This window comes from Castanea sativa, chromosome 9 (genome assembly GCF_040712315.1).
Source record: "Castanea sativa cultivar Marrone di Chiusa Pesio chromosome 9, ASM4071231v1".
NCBI classification, from domain to species: Eukaryota; Viridiplantae; Streptophyta; class Magnoliopsida; order Fagales; family Fagaceae; genus Castanea; species Castanea sativa.
This window is the reverse complement of record NC_134021.1, coordinates 44,436,168-44,450,408: the sequence shown is the minus strand read 5'-3', so window position 1 is coordinate 44,450,408 and position 14,241 is coordinate 44,436,168. Positions and strand designations below refer to the sequence as shown.

Below are 14,241 nucleotides of genomic sequence, written 5' to 3'. Positions count from 1 at the left end.
TTTTGGTCTTGGATCTTTTTTGTTTTGTACTTCTAATACTCTCATAATCATCTAGATTCTATTTGTAATTGATAACTAACGTAGTTGTTAATATAGTACGATACATGATGCATTTCGTATTGTAGCCAAAAAATTATTTCTTGTAAGTGCCTATTAGTAGTGCCTATAAATCATATTTTGTGTATTTTATCTATTGTATTATACAATGTCTCAAACTCTACATTGAAAAAAATATTCTTTTATGTAGGCTTTTCCATTGGATTTAGTACTCTTTTCTGGTTGAGGAAAACTTAAGGTGTGTCCCTCTTTGAAGATTTTTTAAAAATTTTAATCCAACTTTAGATTGAACGGAATTGGGTAAAGCTCAGAATAGAGCTCTTCCTGAGTATAGACAAGGAATTAAAGACTTCCTTGATTTTGCATTTAAGCATACAACAATGGGGGATAAAATTTATTGTCCGTGTAAGAAATGCAATAACTACTTTGCAAAGACCAGAGATGATGTTGAGGCTGATTTGCTTACTATTGGTATTCTCCCAAGTTATACTCGTTGGTTTAGACATAGTGAGGAGAGACATTTTCAAACATGTGATAGTTTGGATAGTGATGATGAGTCAGATGGCGATGGCTTGAGTGAGATGGTAGGAGATTATTGTGCAGCCTTTAACGCAACCAGTTATGTAGTTGGAGATTCGAGTGGCGATGGTACTCCTGAAGAGCCTAATGATGATGCAGCTAACTTTTTTCTAAAACTAGGGGATAACAAGCAGAAACTTTTTCAAGATTGCAAGTATACAAAACTGTCTTTCATTGTGAAGTTACTTCATATTAAATGCCTTAGTGGTTGGACAAATAAATCGTTTACTCTATTGCTTCAATTGTTGAATGATGCGCTTTCTAAAGTTATTGTAGAGTTGCCAAATTTATTATATGAGGCAAAGACGATGATTCGGGATTTGGGTCTTGATTATGTGAAGATAGATGCTTGTGAAAATAATTGTATGTTCTATTGGAAGGAAAATTCCAACAAAAGTGAATGTCAAGTTTGTGGCCTCTCAAGATGGAAATCAAGTGAAAGGAGTGTAAGGGGTAAAAAAGTCCCTTAAAAGGTATTGCGTTATTTCCCAATAACACCAAGGCTCAAGAGGTTTTTCTTGTAAAAAAAGACAGCCTCCTACATGACTTGGCATCATGATAAGCGTGTCGATGATGGTCTATTAAGACATTTAGCTAACTCTAAGGCATGGAAAAATTTTGATGAGATACACGAGTCATTTTCTTTTGAGAAGTGCAATGTTAGGTTGGGATTAGCAAGTGATGGGTTTAATCCATATGGAAACATGAGCACCAGTTATAGCACATGTCCCGTGGTCCTTGTTCCGTGTAATTTACCACCGTGGATGTGTATGAAGCAATCTTATTTTATTCTAGCATTGCTCATTCCAGGACCAAAAGGTCTTGGAATTAAAATTGATATTTATTTGCAACCATTAATTGATGAGCTGAACAAATTATGGGAAGTTGGTGTTACTACTTTTGACTCCTCTAGAAATCAAAATTTCAATATGCGTGCAGTAGTTTTATGGACAATTAATGACTTCCCAGCATATAGGAATCTTTCTGGTTAGAATACAATGGGTGCTTTGGCATGTCCTTGTCATAATGAAACAACTTCTTCGTATTTGCAAAATGGAAGAAAGTTTTGTTTCATGGGGCATCGACGCTTCTTGCCAATCAAGCATAGATGGAGATTGGAATCTAAGAAATTTGATGGTAAGAAAGAGATTGGTTTATCCCTTAAACAACTATCTGGAGATGATGTGCTTAGTCAATTATGTGATCTTGAATTCTTGATATTTAGGAGTGGGGTGAAGAAGAGAAAACATGATGAGTTAAATGAAAAAGATAATTGGTTGAAGAAGAGTATATTTTTTAAATTACCATATTGGAGAACCTTATTATTGAGAAATAATTTAGATGTTATGCACATTGAGAAGAATGTATGTGATAGTATAATTGGGACATTGATGAGTACTAAAAAAAAACAAAAGATAACTTGAATTCTCGTCTTGATCTAAAAGCCATGGGCATTAGGGAGGAACTCCATCCAATACTGTGTGGGGAATATTTAAAGCTCCCATCTGCATGTTATACTTTATCTGTCGACGAGCAAAGAGATTTTTGTGGATTCTTATGGTGTATTTATGTATATGTTTCATGTATATAGTAATATGCATGTATTGACTAAACTAATTAAATATGCATATGATGAATAGTGCTTACATATATTGGATTGATCAAAGCAAGGGATTCTATTAATGGCAAACGGAGGTAGCAAAGGAGGAGTTGGCATAAGTGGTGCTAATGGAAGTAGAAATGATCTGGCTCATTAAGGTAAATTTTAAATTATGCTTTCAAGGTTTTTAATACTGTATTGAAGATACTATTCTAGTAAGTTGAGGTGATCTTTATTTTTATTTTTCTCCCCATAGGGAAGAAGAAAGGGCGAGGGCCTACTCGGAATCTTAAATTAGCCAAAGAGTTCAAGGGAAGGGAAAGATATGAAATTGGTTGGTTGAATGGAAGACCTGTAGGGCCTCATGCTCGTGATTTAATAAATGAATGTACAAAACTTGTTAGGGCACAACAAAATGTATCTCTAAAGTTCACAGATTGGGAAAAAGTACCCTATATTAACAACAGGAAGTTTTTTGATAAAGTATTGGTAAGTAGTATAATAAAATCTAGTAGTAGCTTCTATGATTTTTTTATTATATTCTTATTTGTGTATTTATGTTTCATTCTATTGTAGGAGTATTTCAAATTTGAGGGTCGAGAGCAAGATGTTTGGTGACAAATGGGTAGTTCTTACTCAAATTATCATGACTCCCTAAAAAAAAGTGGTTTAAGCCATATGGTGAAGCAACAAAAGAGGCACAAGCAAATGTTCTACCCGGACTAGAGAAGGATGATTGGAATTGTCTCATGGATTTGTGGAGCAAGAAAGATTATATGGTACCATTACAAAGAATTTATTATCAAATTTATTCTTAACTATTGTCTCGTGGATTTGTTGGTTTATGGGACTAACTTATCATTCTTAAATGTAGGACATGTGTTTGAAAAACAAGGAAAATCAGGATAAAAACAATATTATCCACTCTTCTGGTTCAAAAAGTTTCCAACAATGTAGTGTGGAAGAGGTATATCTAAGCAAAATGCTTACTATCCACATCCTCAAATTCAATCTTAGACAGTACCTAAATATTTTAGAACTATGTTTCTTTACTTTGTACTTGTTTCTTAGTTCTGTGAATGCTTTCTATTTGTTGTTATTTGACTTTGTTTTGTTGAGTTATTGCATTATTCATCTTCAATACTTAATTAGTATATGTTTTCTATTTGTTTTGTCAAATGGTAGAAAGAGAAGACAAGTCATAGCCCTAGTAGAATTGAATTATTTGACGTCACCCATGTGCAAGCTAATAGGCAAGCAGTAAATGAACCAACACAAGATGCATTGGTATGAAATCTTCTAATTATATTAATATAGATAGTATATTTTTATGTGGTTTTGTTGCAAGTTACTTTTCTTTTTAGGTGGCATTGAGGAACCTTACTACTCAAGTGAATGAGGGGGCATTGCAAATATCTCAAGATCAAATGTTTGTGGAGGTGTTTGGACTTGAGCGTTATGGGTGAGTTCGTGGCTATGGGGCTAGAGTCACTCCTACCAAGTTATGGGGTTCCTCCTCATCTAGAACGTATGATCTTGAGAAGCGACTCCAAGAATTTGAACAAAAACGCTTAGAATCTAAACACAAACGAATAGAGGCTGATGCAAAGTTGAAAGAAGAAGTAAAGCACCTCAAAAGCATGCTCGAACAACAAGCTATTCAAATGGCAGAACAAAGAAGACATTTTGAGGAACAACAAGCTAGTCAAATGGCTGAACAAAGAGCACATCACGACAATATGATGATGCAAATGTTCAGTTATATCACCTCACAATCAGTCCAATCTAGTAGTGATCACTAAGGTATGAAGATTAACTCAAGCTAGTCACTATTTTAGTACTATTGGATAAATTTGAAATGACTTGTTGAGCTGTTTATGTGAATAGAATAGACCTGTTTTCTACCTTGGAAAATATGCAACAAACTATCAATTTTTATGAGGCCATCAAAACGCTAGCTACTAGAAAAGGATTTAAAATTCCGATTACCAATACTAAGCTGTCTGCCAATTTTGTGTTGGCGGTTACATTATACAAGCCTTTATGCTTAAGACCATGTGGGTTTTATGTCCCTGAAGTAATTGGCCATCATTACAGAACCTGAACATAGTTAGAGTGGTCTAATGTCTTTTTGAATGCTATTTTCCATTTCGTTGTGAAGGAATACTGTAATCAATAAACAGTATTATTATTTCCCACAAGTAATTGGCCTTCATTACATAATCTGGACATAGTTGGAGTTGTCTTTTTCTTTTTTCTTTTTTTGGTTTAATATATCTAAGCAAAGATTGTTAATTGGCTTGTGTGTAACAGTTGAAGCAAAGAAATGATCGGAATTGGGGGATTCTGTATCTGAATATGACTAAGAAGTACAAGATCGAGTTCTCTGGGTGTGGGTGCAATGGAATCATCAATCACCTAACTGGTTTCGTGAGAGTTGGGTCTTTCTTGGTCTTTGCTTTCTTGCTTTGGCTTTTGCAGTAGCAATGAAAAGTGTAGTACAAAATTGATTGCATTTTCTTGATGCCGATTTTTGTAAAGATGAGACAATTCTTCGTCTCTATAATCATAATTTGGTTTTAGGGGTAAAGTGCTTGATAACAAGAATTCAATGAAAATACAGGTTTATGTTTCATAGAAAAAGGTTTGTTATGATTTGTTGAGTGTATATGGTCATATGGTTGAGTTTGGCTACCCAAAGATTTGAATGGTTCTGTTTAATATTTGGTATCTGGCACATTTGTTCAAATGCATGTGATATTTGATTTGATGAGTGTGTGTGTGATAGCATTTCAACAAACCAATTGAATATGATGCATTTCATTGTGGTAATCTAAATATCCAGGCTTCAACTGTTATTTCATTGTGAATTTGTATGTGTGTGTGTGTGTATATATATATATATATAAATATTTATATATTTTGTGTATGATTGTGATTTTTTTTTTTTTTTTAGGGTCAAGAGACCCCTTAAATAACTTTAAATTTCTTTTTCAACGATATGTGTTTCAAGGTTATCAAGAGTCAATTGGACTCTTAAAATAATTTTTTTTCAAGGTTTTTATATATATATTTTTAAGGGTTTTGACACTTGAAAAAAGTTAGATTTGTTGGGGTGGTAATTCAGTATGAAATTATTTCATAATTTTTTTTTAAGCCACAACTCGATGTTCAACTTCATTTTTTTTTAGTGAGTAAAAAACATTGTAAATGAGAAATGAGAAAGATATTGACGTCAAATATGGTCTAAGTTTTTAGCTCCTTTAATCTTCGATATGGTTTTGCATTTAATTTCTGTAGCCTTACTGTTTTAAAATGGGTGATAGATTGGGAACAATCTTTTGTATTTCACCCAACTCGAAAGTCAAAATGTTGATCATGACAATAAATTAACTGTTGCATTTATGTGTTAGGAAGAGCTTAAAAAGGAGAACATGGCACCGACACACCGACACATTATAGCCAATGCCAGGATAATAATCGAGGACTATACATTGACTAATGCAAGGTAAAGAAAAAACAAAATGAAGAGATAAAACAATCTGTCCCTACAAAAGGCGCAATATTTGGTGGACCCTGCTACATGCTGTTCCATGGAAAACTGTGCCCTGTAGAGCCCATCAGGACATTGTAATATGAATGAAACCTCAAATGTGGGCCTCGATATAACTCAATTTTCAATACTAGAGGAGGTGAAGATGATCTTTTCAACTTTGTTAGATCTCCAAAGCTATACTATTATTACCATACATCCCAATACGACATGATTCTGGATAGAAAGAACCAAATTTTCAAGCCACCTTTTTTACTCGGAGAGCTAACCACTCCAATCCAATTAGTAAAAGTTTTCGGTGTCCCCAATTCTCTTTCCCATAGAAATTGTTTTTTTGTTTTTTTTTTTTATTTAGAATCATCCATGTTTAATTGCTTTTTAGTGTAACATTTCCGGTTTAAAAAAACTAAAATATTGTCAAAATGATCATATTCAAGCTTATTTCATTGAACTTTAAAAAAAAAAAAAAAAATTGGGTGAGGGTTCAAAACTTCATTTTAAAGGATCAAAACAAAATTATTTTAAAATAGTTATACATAATTCTTCATTTGAACCCCCTAAGCTTCATTTATTCCATCCTGCAAGCCTTTTCTCCACCTATTTTTAGAATTTTAATACGATTCTTGTATAATATGGATTATAATTTTTATTCTCCTATGAAATTTAGAATTGGGCATGGTATTTAATTATAAGTTTCAAAAAGTTTGCTAAATTTAATCCTATGACACCACTCAAAAGATAAACCCAAACTCGATCACGTTACTAAAACATAGATTTATATAATCCATCCATACAATATATATATATATATATATATATATATATATATATATAGAAAATGTTTCTTCTTCTTTTTTGTCACATTCATTTTTTATTGTAAAATGTATTCTTGTGTTCGTTAAAGTTTTGGATCATTTGTGTCTTTGAATACTTCATTAGTTCAATTAAAATTTTTTTACTCACTTTAGTAGATAATTTGGTAACTTATATTAAAAATGAAAACTTTAAGTATTCACTATGAAGGACACTAAATTATATATGTGTATAGATATATGTGTTTGTGTATGTTTATAAAAGTTTGTATAAGCTAATAAATTAGTATCATAAGTTGGCTTTTCCAAACAAAAGTTTTTGGCTACGCCTGCTAATTGATATAATTAGATGTAGGAGTTGGTTAAAGTGTCACCATCTATTTTTTTTATTTTTTTATCACATCTAATTTAGAGTTTTATCAAGAACATAATTAGAATTTTCCTATCCAGTTGTCACATATGAGATGTTAAATTGTTCATAGATAGGCTAATATTTTATTCAATAATTTGGCAGTTTGTGCTGTAAATCATACAGGTCCCTAACTAGTAACTAGTCCACCCTATACGTGGCACTAATGAGAGTAAAGTACAAAAATAGTAAAATGCAAAATATCTTAAACCACGTTCAAAGAGATGACCAAAAAGATAGAAAAAGATTTTAGAACGACTAGGTTGATTTTCTAAATAAATTAACATTATCAATAAATTTTTTGATGACCTTATTTCACCATTAGATGGAATAAATACAACTCTTAGTAAAGTTTTTTTTTTTTTTTTTTTGATAATAACTCTTAGTAAAGTTAAGAAAATAAATTTCTGTCCATCTCTTAATTAATTAATTTACCAGAGTACCCCACCAATTAACCTTGTTGCTCTCATAATCATAAATAAAGGTTTGTAGATGCTCATTTTTTTTAGAAGCCCAGCAAGAGGAAAAGCCCAAAGACGTGGGCAGCAAAGAGTAGGATAGAAAATGTCATTAAGCCCAAGTGGCAAGAATAATAGATTATAGGTCCATAAAGCAAGCAAATGGACCTTGAAGAAGTAAATGGGCCTAAGAAGGTCCGAAAGAAAGAAATAACAAACTCATGGGCTGTATGGATATAGAAAAGTGAGAATGGGCCACAGCTGTCACGGCAGGCCCAAAGCCAAGTAAGTAAAGAAAGTAAGGGGCAATGGAGAATCCATGAGCCCCGATGATGAAGTAAGAAGCACTTGGGCCAAGGAAGCCCAAGGAGTTAGTAAAAGCCCATGGGAAGCATAGAATTGGAAAGGGCCAAGGATGCCTAAAGGAAAGTATGCGAGACGAGGGAGCCCGCAAGTAGTAAAGGACCTAAAGAGTTTATTCGGCTTTCAGAGAAAGAAAGAGCAAAAAAGCTCGAAGAGGCCCAGCGCCTCTGGGTCAAACAAACCTCACGGCCGGCATAGCAGAATGGTGTGGCAGGAAACAAATAACAAGGGCTGAAAGCACGGAACAACCCACAATTGGGCAAGGCCCAGCCCCCTAAAAGAAGAAAGCCATAAATGAGAAGTCAGGGAAAATGGCCCATGCCATAAGAACTCAAAGATGAACGGCAGACTGGATAGATTGACCTTCAAACCACGACAAACACATGAGCAGCGGGCAGAATTTGGATTAGCATGGAGGTAAGGCACGCGCAAGGCCTAGGCACCACTAGCTTGTACCTAGTCAATACAGGAAATGGTGAGGTCATGGGTCAGAGGTAAGAGGGTACGGTTTGGCGGTAGGGAGGCAGAAAAACTCATTTTCATGTTTCCTGCTCAAGTTTTTTTGGAGGCAATATCCTGCTGGGATGACATACCACCCAAAGGAGGCAAAGTTGAGTTGGAACCACTAGGTGCATGCCATGAGGGACGGAGAGAAAGAGAGTGCTTACACCATGGCAGGGAGAAATGCCACGGCAAACAAACAAACAAATACAAGAGCTTTCTTTGTCTGGTGAAGCAGAATGGCACGGCCAGCGCAAGTAAGTGGCTGGGTGACTGACCAGTTAGTAATGGTCGGCAAGAACACCCATACCAAACAAAAACAGTTAAGGGCTAAATTGGTAAAAGCTCGCTACGGCTGGCCCTATATTAAGGACCTTTGCTGTGCACGAAGAAAAAGGGATGGCAACCTCTGGGGTATAATCGCTAGAATAAAAAAAAATGGTAGTGAGTATAAAAGACTAAGAAAAAAGAGAGAAAGAATTAGAGAAAAGAGAAAGGAGAGTAAAAAATGAAAAGAAAGAGAGAAGCGAACTAAGGAATAGAGGGAAGAAGTAAAGAAAATAGAGAGAACAGAGCGGTAGGCATGCACTGGATGGGTCAATCTCCCTCTCCCTCTCCAACCCATGCTCTCTAGTAATGGAGAAAGATCTCGTAAAATACAAGCCAATTAGGTCCACCCCTTCAAAGCAGCTAATTTCCCCTTTTGTGGACATTAGTCACATTGAAGAGGTGGTTCCCCTTCTTGACTTAGACTTAGCAGTATAACTTAACGCGGCAAGTTGACATTTATTTCTTTAATAAGATTGCGGTTGTTCATTCAATACTTACTATTTTGTTGCTGTTTTGTAAAACGGGCACTTCTTATCAAAGCCCACTATTTATTTTATCTGAATCCTAAAGGAATTTTCTATTATTATCTTATTGTATCTGCCTGTCGTAGTTGATGTAACAGTTCTGCCTGCTATGGGCCTGTGATCAAAGCCTAATTAACAGGAGCATTGCTTGCGCACAAGCCGGACCAAGAAGGATTGCTCTTGGACCGGTCCCAACTCCTTGATCCAAAAATCTTTGGGCCTAGTATAGCGGCAGGCAGCCCAGCCCAACATTGGCAAAAAAGGCCCACACATTTAAATTGGCGACTTCACTGGGGAGTTGGGAAACAGACAGGACTAGAAATCCTTGTGAACAAATGCCTCCAAAGTCCAGGATAACGCGTAATATGAGCATTGTCCCCTCACAGGCTGAGTTGAGGCCAACAACGCCCTGTTAGCCCAATCAGGCAGAAAACATCAACGGATTGGGGGCTGAACCCCAGCCGCAGATAAGGAATCTTGTTGACAATACCAATGCTTTTGTCGAAGTACTCCAAGCATTGCAACACTCGCGACAGTAGATGATGGAGGAGATCCGTTAGTTAAAGACAAAGAAGACCAAAGAGAAAGGAAGCCAACATGTCCCAAAGCATGCGGCTGACAAAGAAGAGACGCCAGTCGGAGGTGCCTCGCAAACTGAAGGATAATGCTACATCACCATGGCTGAGGTGGCAACTCTCTTAAAGCAGGAGAAAGCCAGAGCACCCAAGGAAAGGTTCTATGCACAAAGATCTCCTTACCCGTTAAGGGTGCTTAGCAAATCATATCTAGAAAGATATGAACCACGCACTTTTGCGCAATATGACGGCAGGAAGGGTAGTGTTGTCGAGCACGTGAGCAAATTCATCGACACTATTGGCCCGTATGCGGCAGACGAGGACTTGTGTCTGCGGGAGTTCTCAAAATCACTATGTGACCGTGCCTAAACCTGGTACATAGGCCTGAAATCAGGATCCATCCTAACCTGGGATGATATGGTCGATGTATTTTGCACTAAGTACTTCCGCAAAGAGGAAATAGTGACGCTTGCCACTCTGCAAGCTACTAAGCAGAAAAACGGAGAAGATTTAATGGAGTACATCAAGAGATTTAGGGACATAGCGTTGGATTGCTATGACCATTGCGAGGAAAAGACATTAGTGGAGATGTGTATGACAAATATGATCAGAGAATACAGAGCTGTTCTGGAAAAGCTAAAGATTTCCCAGTTTGCACAGCTATTACAGAAAGCCAGAAAGACCGCCCAATCGGTGAAGCCTAGTTCTGACAAAAGGAATGCCTCGTAGGCTATAGCGGCATCCACCAACGAAAGGAAGAGGAAGACAGACGGAAGGGAGTATGATACCCCTCCACCAATACCATGCACTCCTAAGGAGCTGGATGTGCTTTTAGACAGATGGATAGCAGATGGAGTTTTTAAACTTAATTAAGTTGCCAGGGAGCCCACAGAGGAAGAGTGGATGGACCCACGCTTTTGCCGCTTGCACAATTATGTGCAACATCCTACCGCAGAATGTTGGGCGCTCCATAGGCTGGTGCACCGTAGGATTAAAGAAGGGACCCTAAAGCTGACGCAGTAGGAAGTTCAGAGGAACCCACTCCCGAACCACAAAGGGAAGGGTGTGGCGGTAATGGTAATCTGCACGGACCCAGGGGAAGACGAGGAGGAAAACCCAACCCTGCCTGTCACAGCAATCACCACCTTACGGAGAAGCTCTAAGTTCAAAAATCTGTTTGACCAACTAGGTCTTACAGCGAAGGAGTGGAAGACGGCTACGGAGGCCTGGTAAGCATTGCTGCCAGGGTAGGAATAGAATGCTTGTCAATAGAAGTTGCAGAAGATAGGGCTTTCCTACAGGAGTCAACTGAAATTACCTTCAGTAATGAGGACATGGAAGTAGGATGCCCTGACCACAGGAGGCCTCTTTACCTGGCCGCGTCTATAAATCAGATCCCCATCAAGAGAGCCTTGGTGGATACAGGCGCCTCGGTAAACTTGTTACCATTAAGCACCTTACAGGTGGCAGGCATCTCAAAAAGAAGAATCCAAGGGTGCCCAATGGAAGTAACGGGGTTCGAAGGAAGCGATGAGTATACAGCCGACCACATTCAACTGTGGTTAAAGGTGGACCCTATAGCCTCTTTAGCCCGATTCCATGTGGTAAAGACAGAGGTTTCATACCATGTGCTCTTGGGGAGGCCATGGCTACACAAGCACCGGTTGGTACCATCCACTTACCACCAGTGCGTGAAAGGGAGGTTAAATGGCAAGATGATATGCATCGCTACAAACCCATCACCATTTGAGCAGGCAGAGGCTCATTTGGTAGAGACCATGTTTTATGACTTGTGGGCACCGTCTGGAGAAAGCTCAATATTGAAACCAAGGGGCACATTTGTCCCCAAGTGGGAAGATGTTCGAGATGACCTAAAGCCTAATCTAAGAGAGTTACTCTCTCAGAAGAAGAAGAGAAAAGAAAAGAAAAGCCTGCCGCAGAACTAGGCAATACGCCACAATGTGTTAGGGTCCGAAGACCCGATGGCAGGATCATGTATGAACTATAAAGGTACGTGGGGCCCATAAGTGAAATACAAGCAGGCCCCAGACAAGAAGGGTAGCACAAAAGCCTGGTGTGTTGCATAGCTTAAGAAGGCTCAGAAGGAGGAAACCATGAAGAAAGAGGTAAGGAGGTTACGGCAGATATGGATGTACAGGTTACAGCAGAAGAAAAGATGGAGGAAGTCAACTTGGAACCCGACTCGCATGAGCTAAGGCCCATCTTAATCAGTTCAAAGTTGTCAGAAAAAGAAAAATCGGAGTTCATACTACTGTTAAAGGAATACAAAGATGTTTTTGCATGGAATTACAATGAAATGCCAGGATTGGATCCTGAGTTAGTAGTGCATGTGCTAAATGTGGACCTAGAGGCCAGGCCAGTTGCCCAGCCTGCCAGAATTTTCCACACTGAAATAGAGGAACAAATAGCCAAGGAAGTACAGAAGCTGTTGGCCGCAGGATTCATCAAACCCATTCAGCATCCACGTTGGTTATCCAACATTATGCCAATGAAGAAGAAGAATGGGCAGATAAGGTGCTGTGTACATTTTAGAAATTTTAACAAGGCCTGCCTAAAAGATGAATTCTCACTACCAAACATGGACCTACTGATAGATTTTGTAGCAGGAAATGCCATGTTTTCCTTTATGGACAGGTTCAGTGGATACAACCAGATCAGAATGGCACCAAGGGATGCGGAGAAGACTGCTTTCAGAACACCTATAGGCAACTTTTACTATACAGTAATGCCATTTGGGTTAAAGAACGCAAGTGCAACTTATCAAAGGTCAATGACGACTATATTTCATGACATGATGCATCGAAAATTAGAAGACTATGTGGATGACATAGTGGTGAAGTCAAAGAAGCGGGAAGAACACATTCAAGTGTTGAGGAGGGTATTTGAAAGATGTAGAACTTTCAAGCTTAGAATGAACCCGCTCAAATGCGCATTCGGAGTATCTTCAGGGAAATTCTTGGGCTTTTTGGTCCATAGCAGAGGAATAGACGTAGACCCAACCAAGGCTACAGCCATAGCCACTATGAAGCCTCCAGCCACAATAAAGGAGTTGAAAAGTTTCTTGGGGAAGGTCTCATACATTCGAAGATTCATTCCCGGACTGGCATCCATCACCTCTGCCTTCGGAAAATTGCTAAAAAAGGGGCAAAGCTTTGCATGGAGGGAAGTACAGCAGGCAGCCTTTAAAAGGCTATAGTAGATTATGACGAACCTCCCTACCGTGCAAGCTCCAGTCTGCAGGAAACCACTGTTGTTGTACTTAGCTACCAACCAATACGCCATGGGTGCGCTGATTTCTCAGGAAGATGGAGATGGGGTAGAACAACCAGTTTATTACATCAATTGAGCCCTAAAAGACGCAGAGACTCACTACCCAAGGGAAGAAAGGGCATGCTTGGCTATTGTGTATGCCTCGCAGAGGTTACGACACTATTTCCTGGCCTATGAAGTATGGCTGATGACTAAGTCTCACACCATCAAGGCCTTATTGCAACAACCAATTCTCTCCGGCAGAATATCCCAGTGGTTGCTGCAATTGTCACAATATGATCTGAAGGCAGGAACGCCCGAAGCAGTAAAGAGTCAGACTATAGTAGACCTGTTAGCACAGTTCTCAAGAGAAGAAGAATTCCTGCTTGATGATGAAGTCCCAGGGGAGGTAGCTGCGGTGGAAGAAGTCGGAAAACGATGGTTGATGAAATTTGATGGGCCTTCTACTGCCCAATCAGGGGGAGTAGGAGTAGTTTTGTACCATGAAGAAAACAAGGTTGTAGCACTATCATTCAAACTGGAATTCCCTTGCTCAAATAACATAGCAGAATATAAAGCCTACCTAACTAGGTTAGCCACGACCCTTGAAATGGGGGTCAAACACTTGAAAGTGATAGGGGACTCGAACCTAGTGGTCTGCCAGACCAAAGGAAGCTTCTCCTTAAAGGAACCCAGCTTAGCCCCTTACCGAGCAATGGCCCAGAAGATGGAGGAAAGGTTTTCGACCTTTGAAATAGAGCACACGCCAAGAGGCGAGAATCGGTTCGCGAATGTGCTAGCCGCGTTTGGCTCACAAATAGTATTTGAAAGGGAAAGTGCCAAGATCGAAGTTAGTAAGAGGAAAGAATCTATCATCGAAAATATTGAAGGAAAAGGTCCAGGAGGAATAATGTGAAGAGGATTGGTGGAATCCCATAAGGGAGGTCTTAATGAAAGGAGGTGAGCCTGCGGAGTTAAGGTACTAAAAGAATATGCTCTGGTAGGAGGAGAACTATACCGCAGAATGCCAGGAGAGGTCCTGTCTAGATGTGTGGGGCAAGAAGAGAGCCAGAGAAAGCTGAAGGAGGTACACGACAAGGCTTGTGGGTCAACCTTTACCGTGGGCTCCAAAGGGCAGGCTTTTACTGGCCAAGTATGGGAAAAGACGAGAACCGAGTCCAAGTCCAATGTGGGACCTGCCAGCTTGCGG

General features: G+C 38.8%; 1 protein-coding gene across 1 annotated transcript; it reads left to right on the top strand.

Annotated features, from left to right (window-relative positions):
- Positions 1-13,239: 13,239 nt before the first annotated feature.
- Positions 13,240-13,947, top strand: LOC142609278 (uncharacterized). The gene has a single exon (XM_075780857.1). The coding sequence runs from the start codon at positions 13,240-13,242 to the stop codon at positions 13,945-13,947; it is 708 nt and encodes a 235-aa protein (XP_075636972.1).
- Positions 13,948-14,241: the final 294 nt, after the last annotated feature.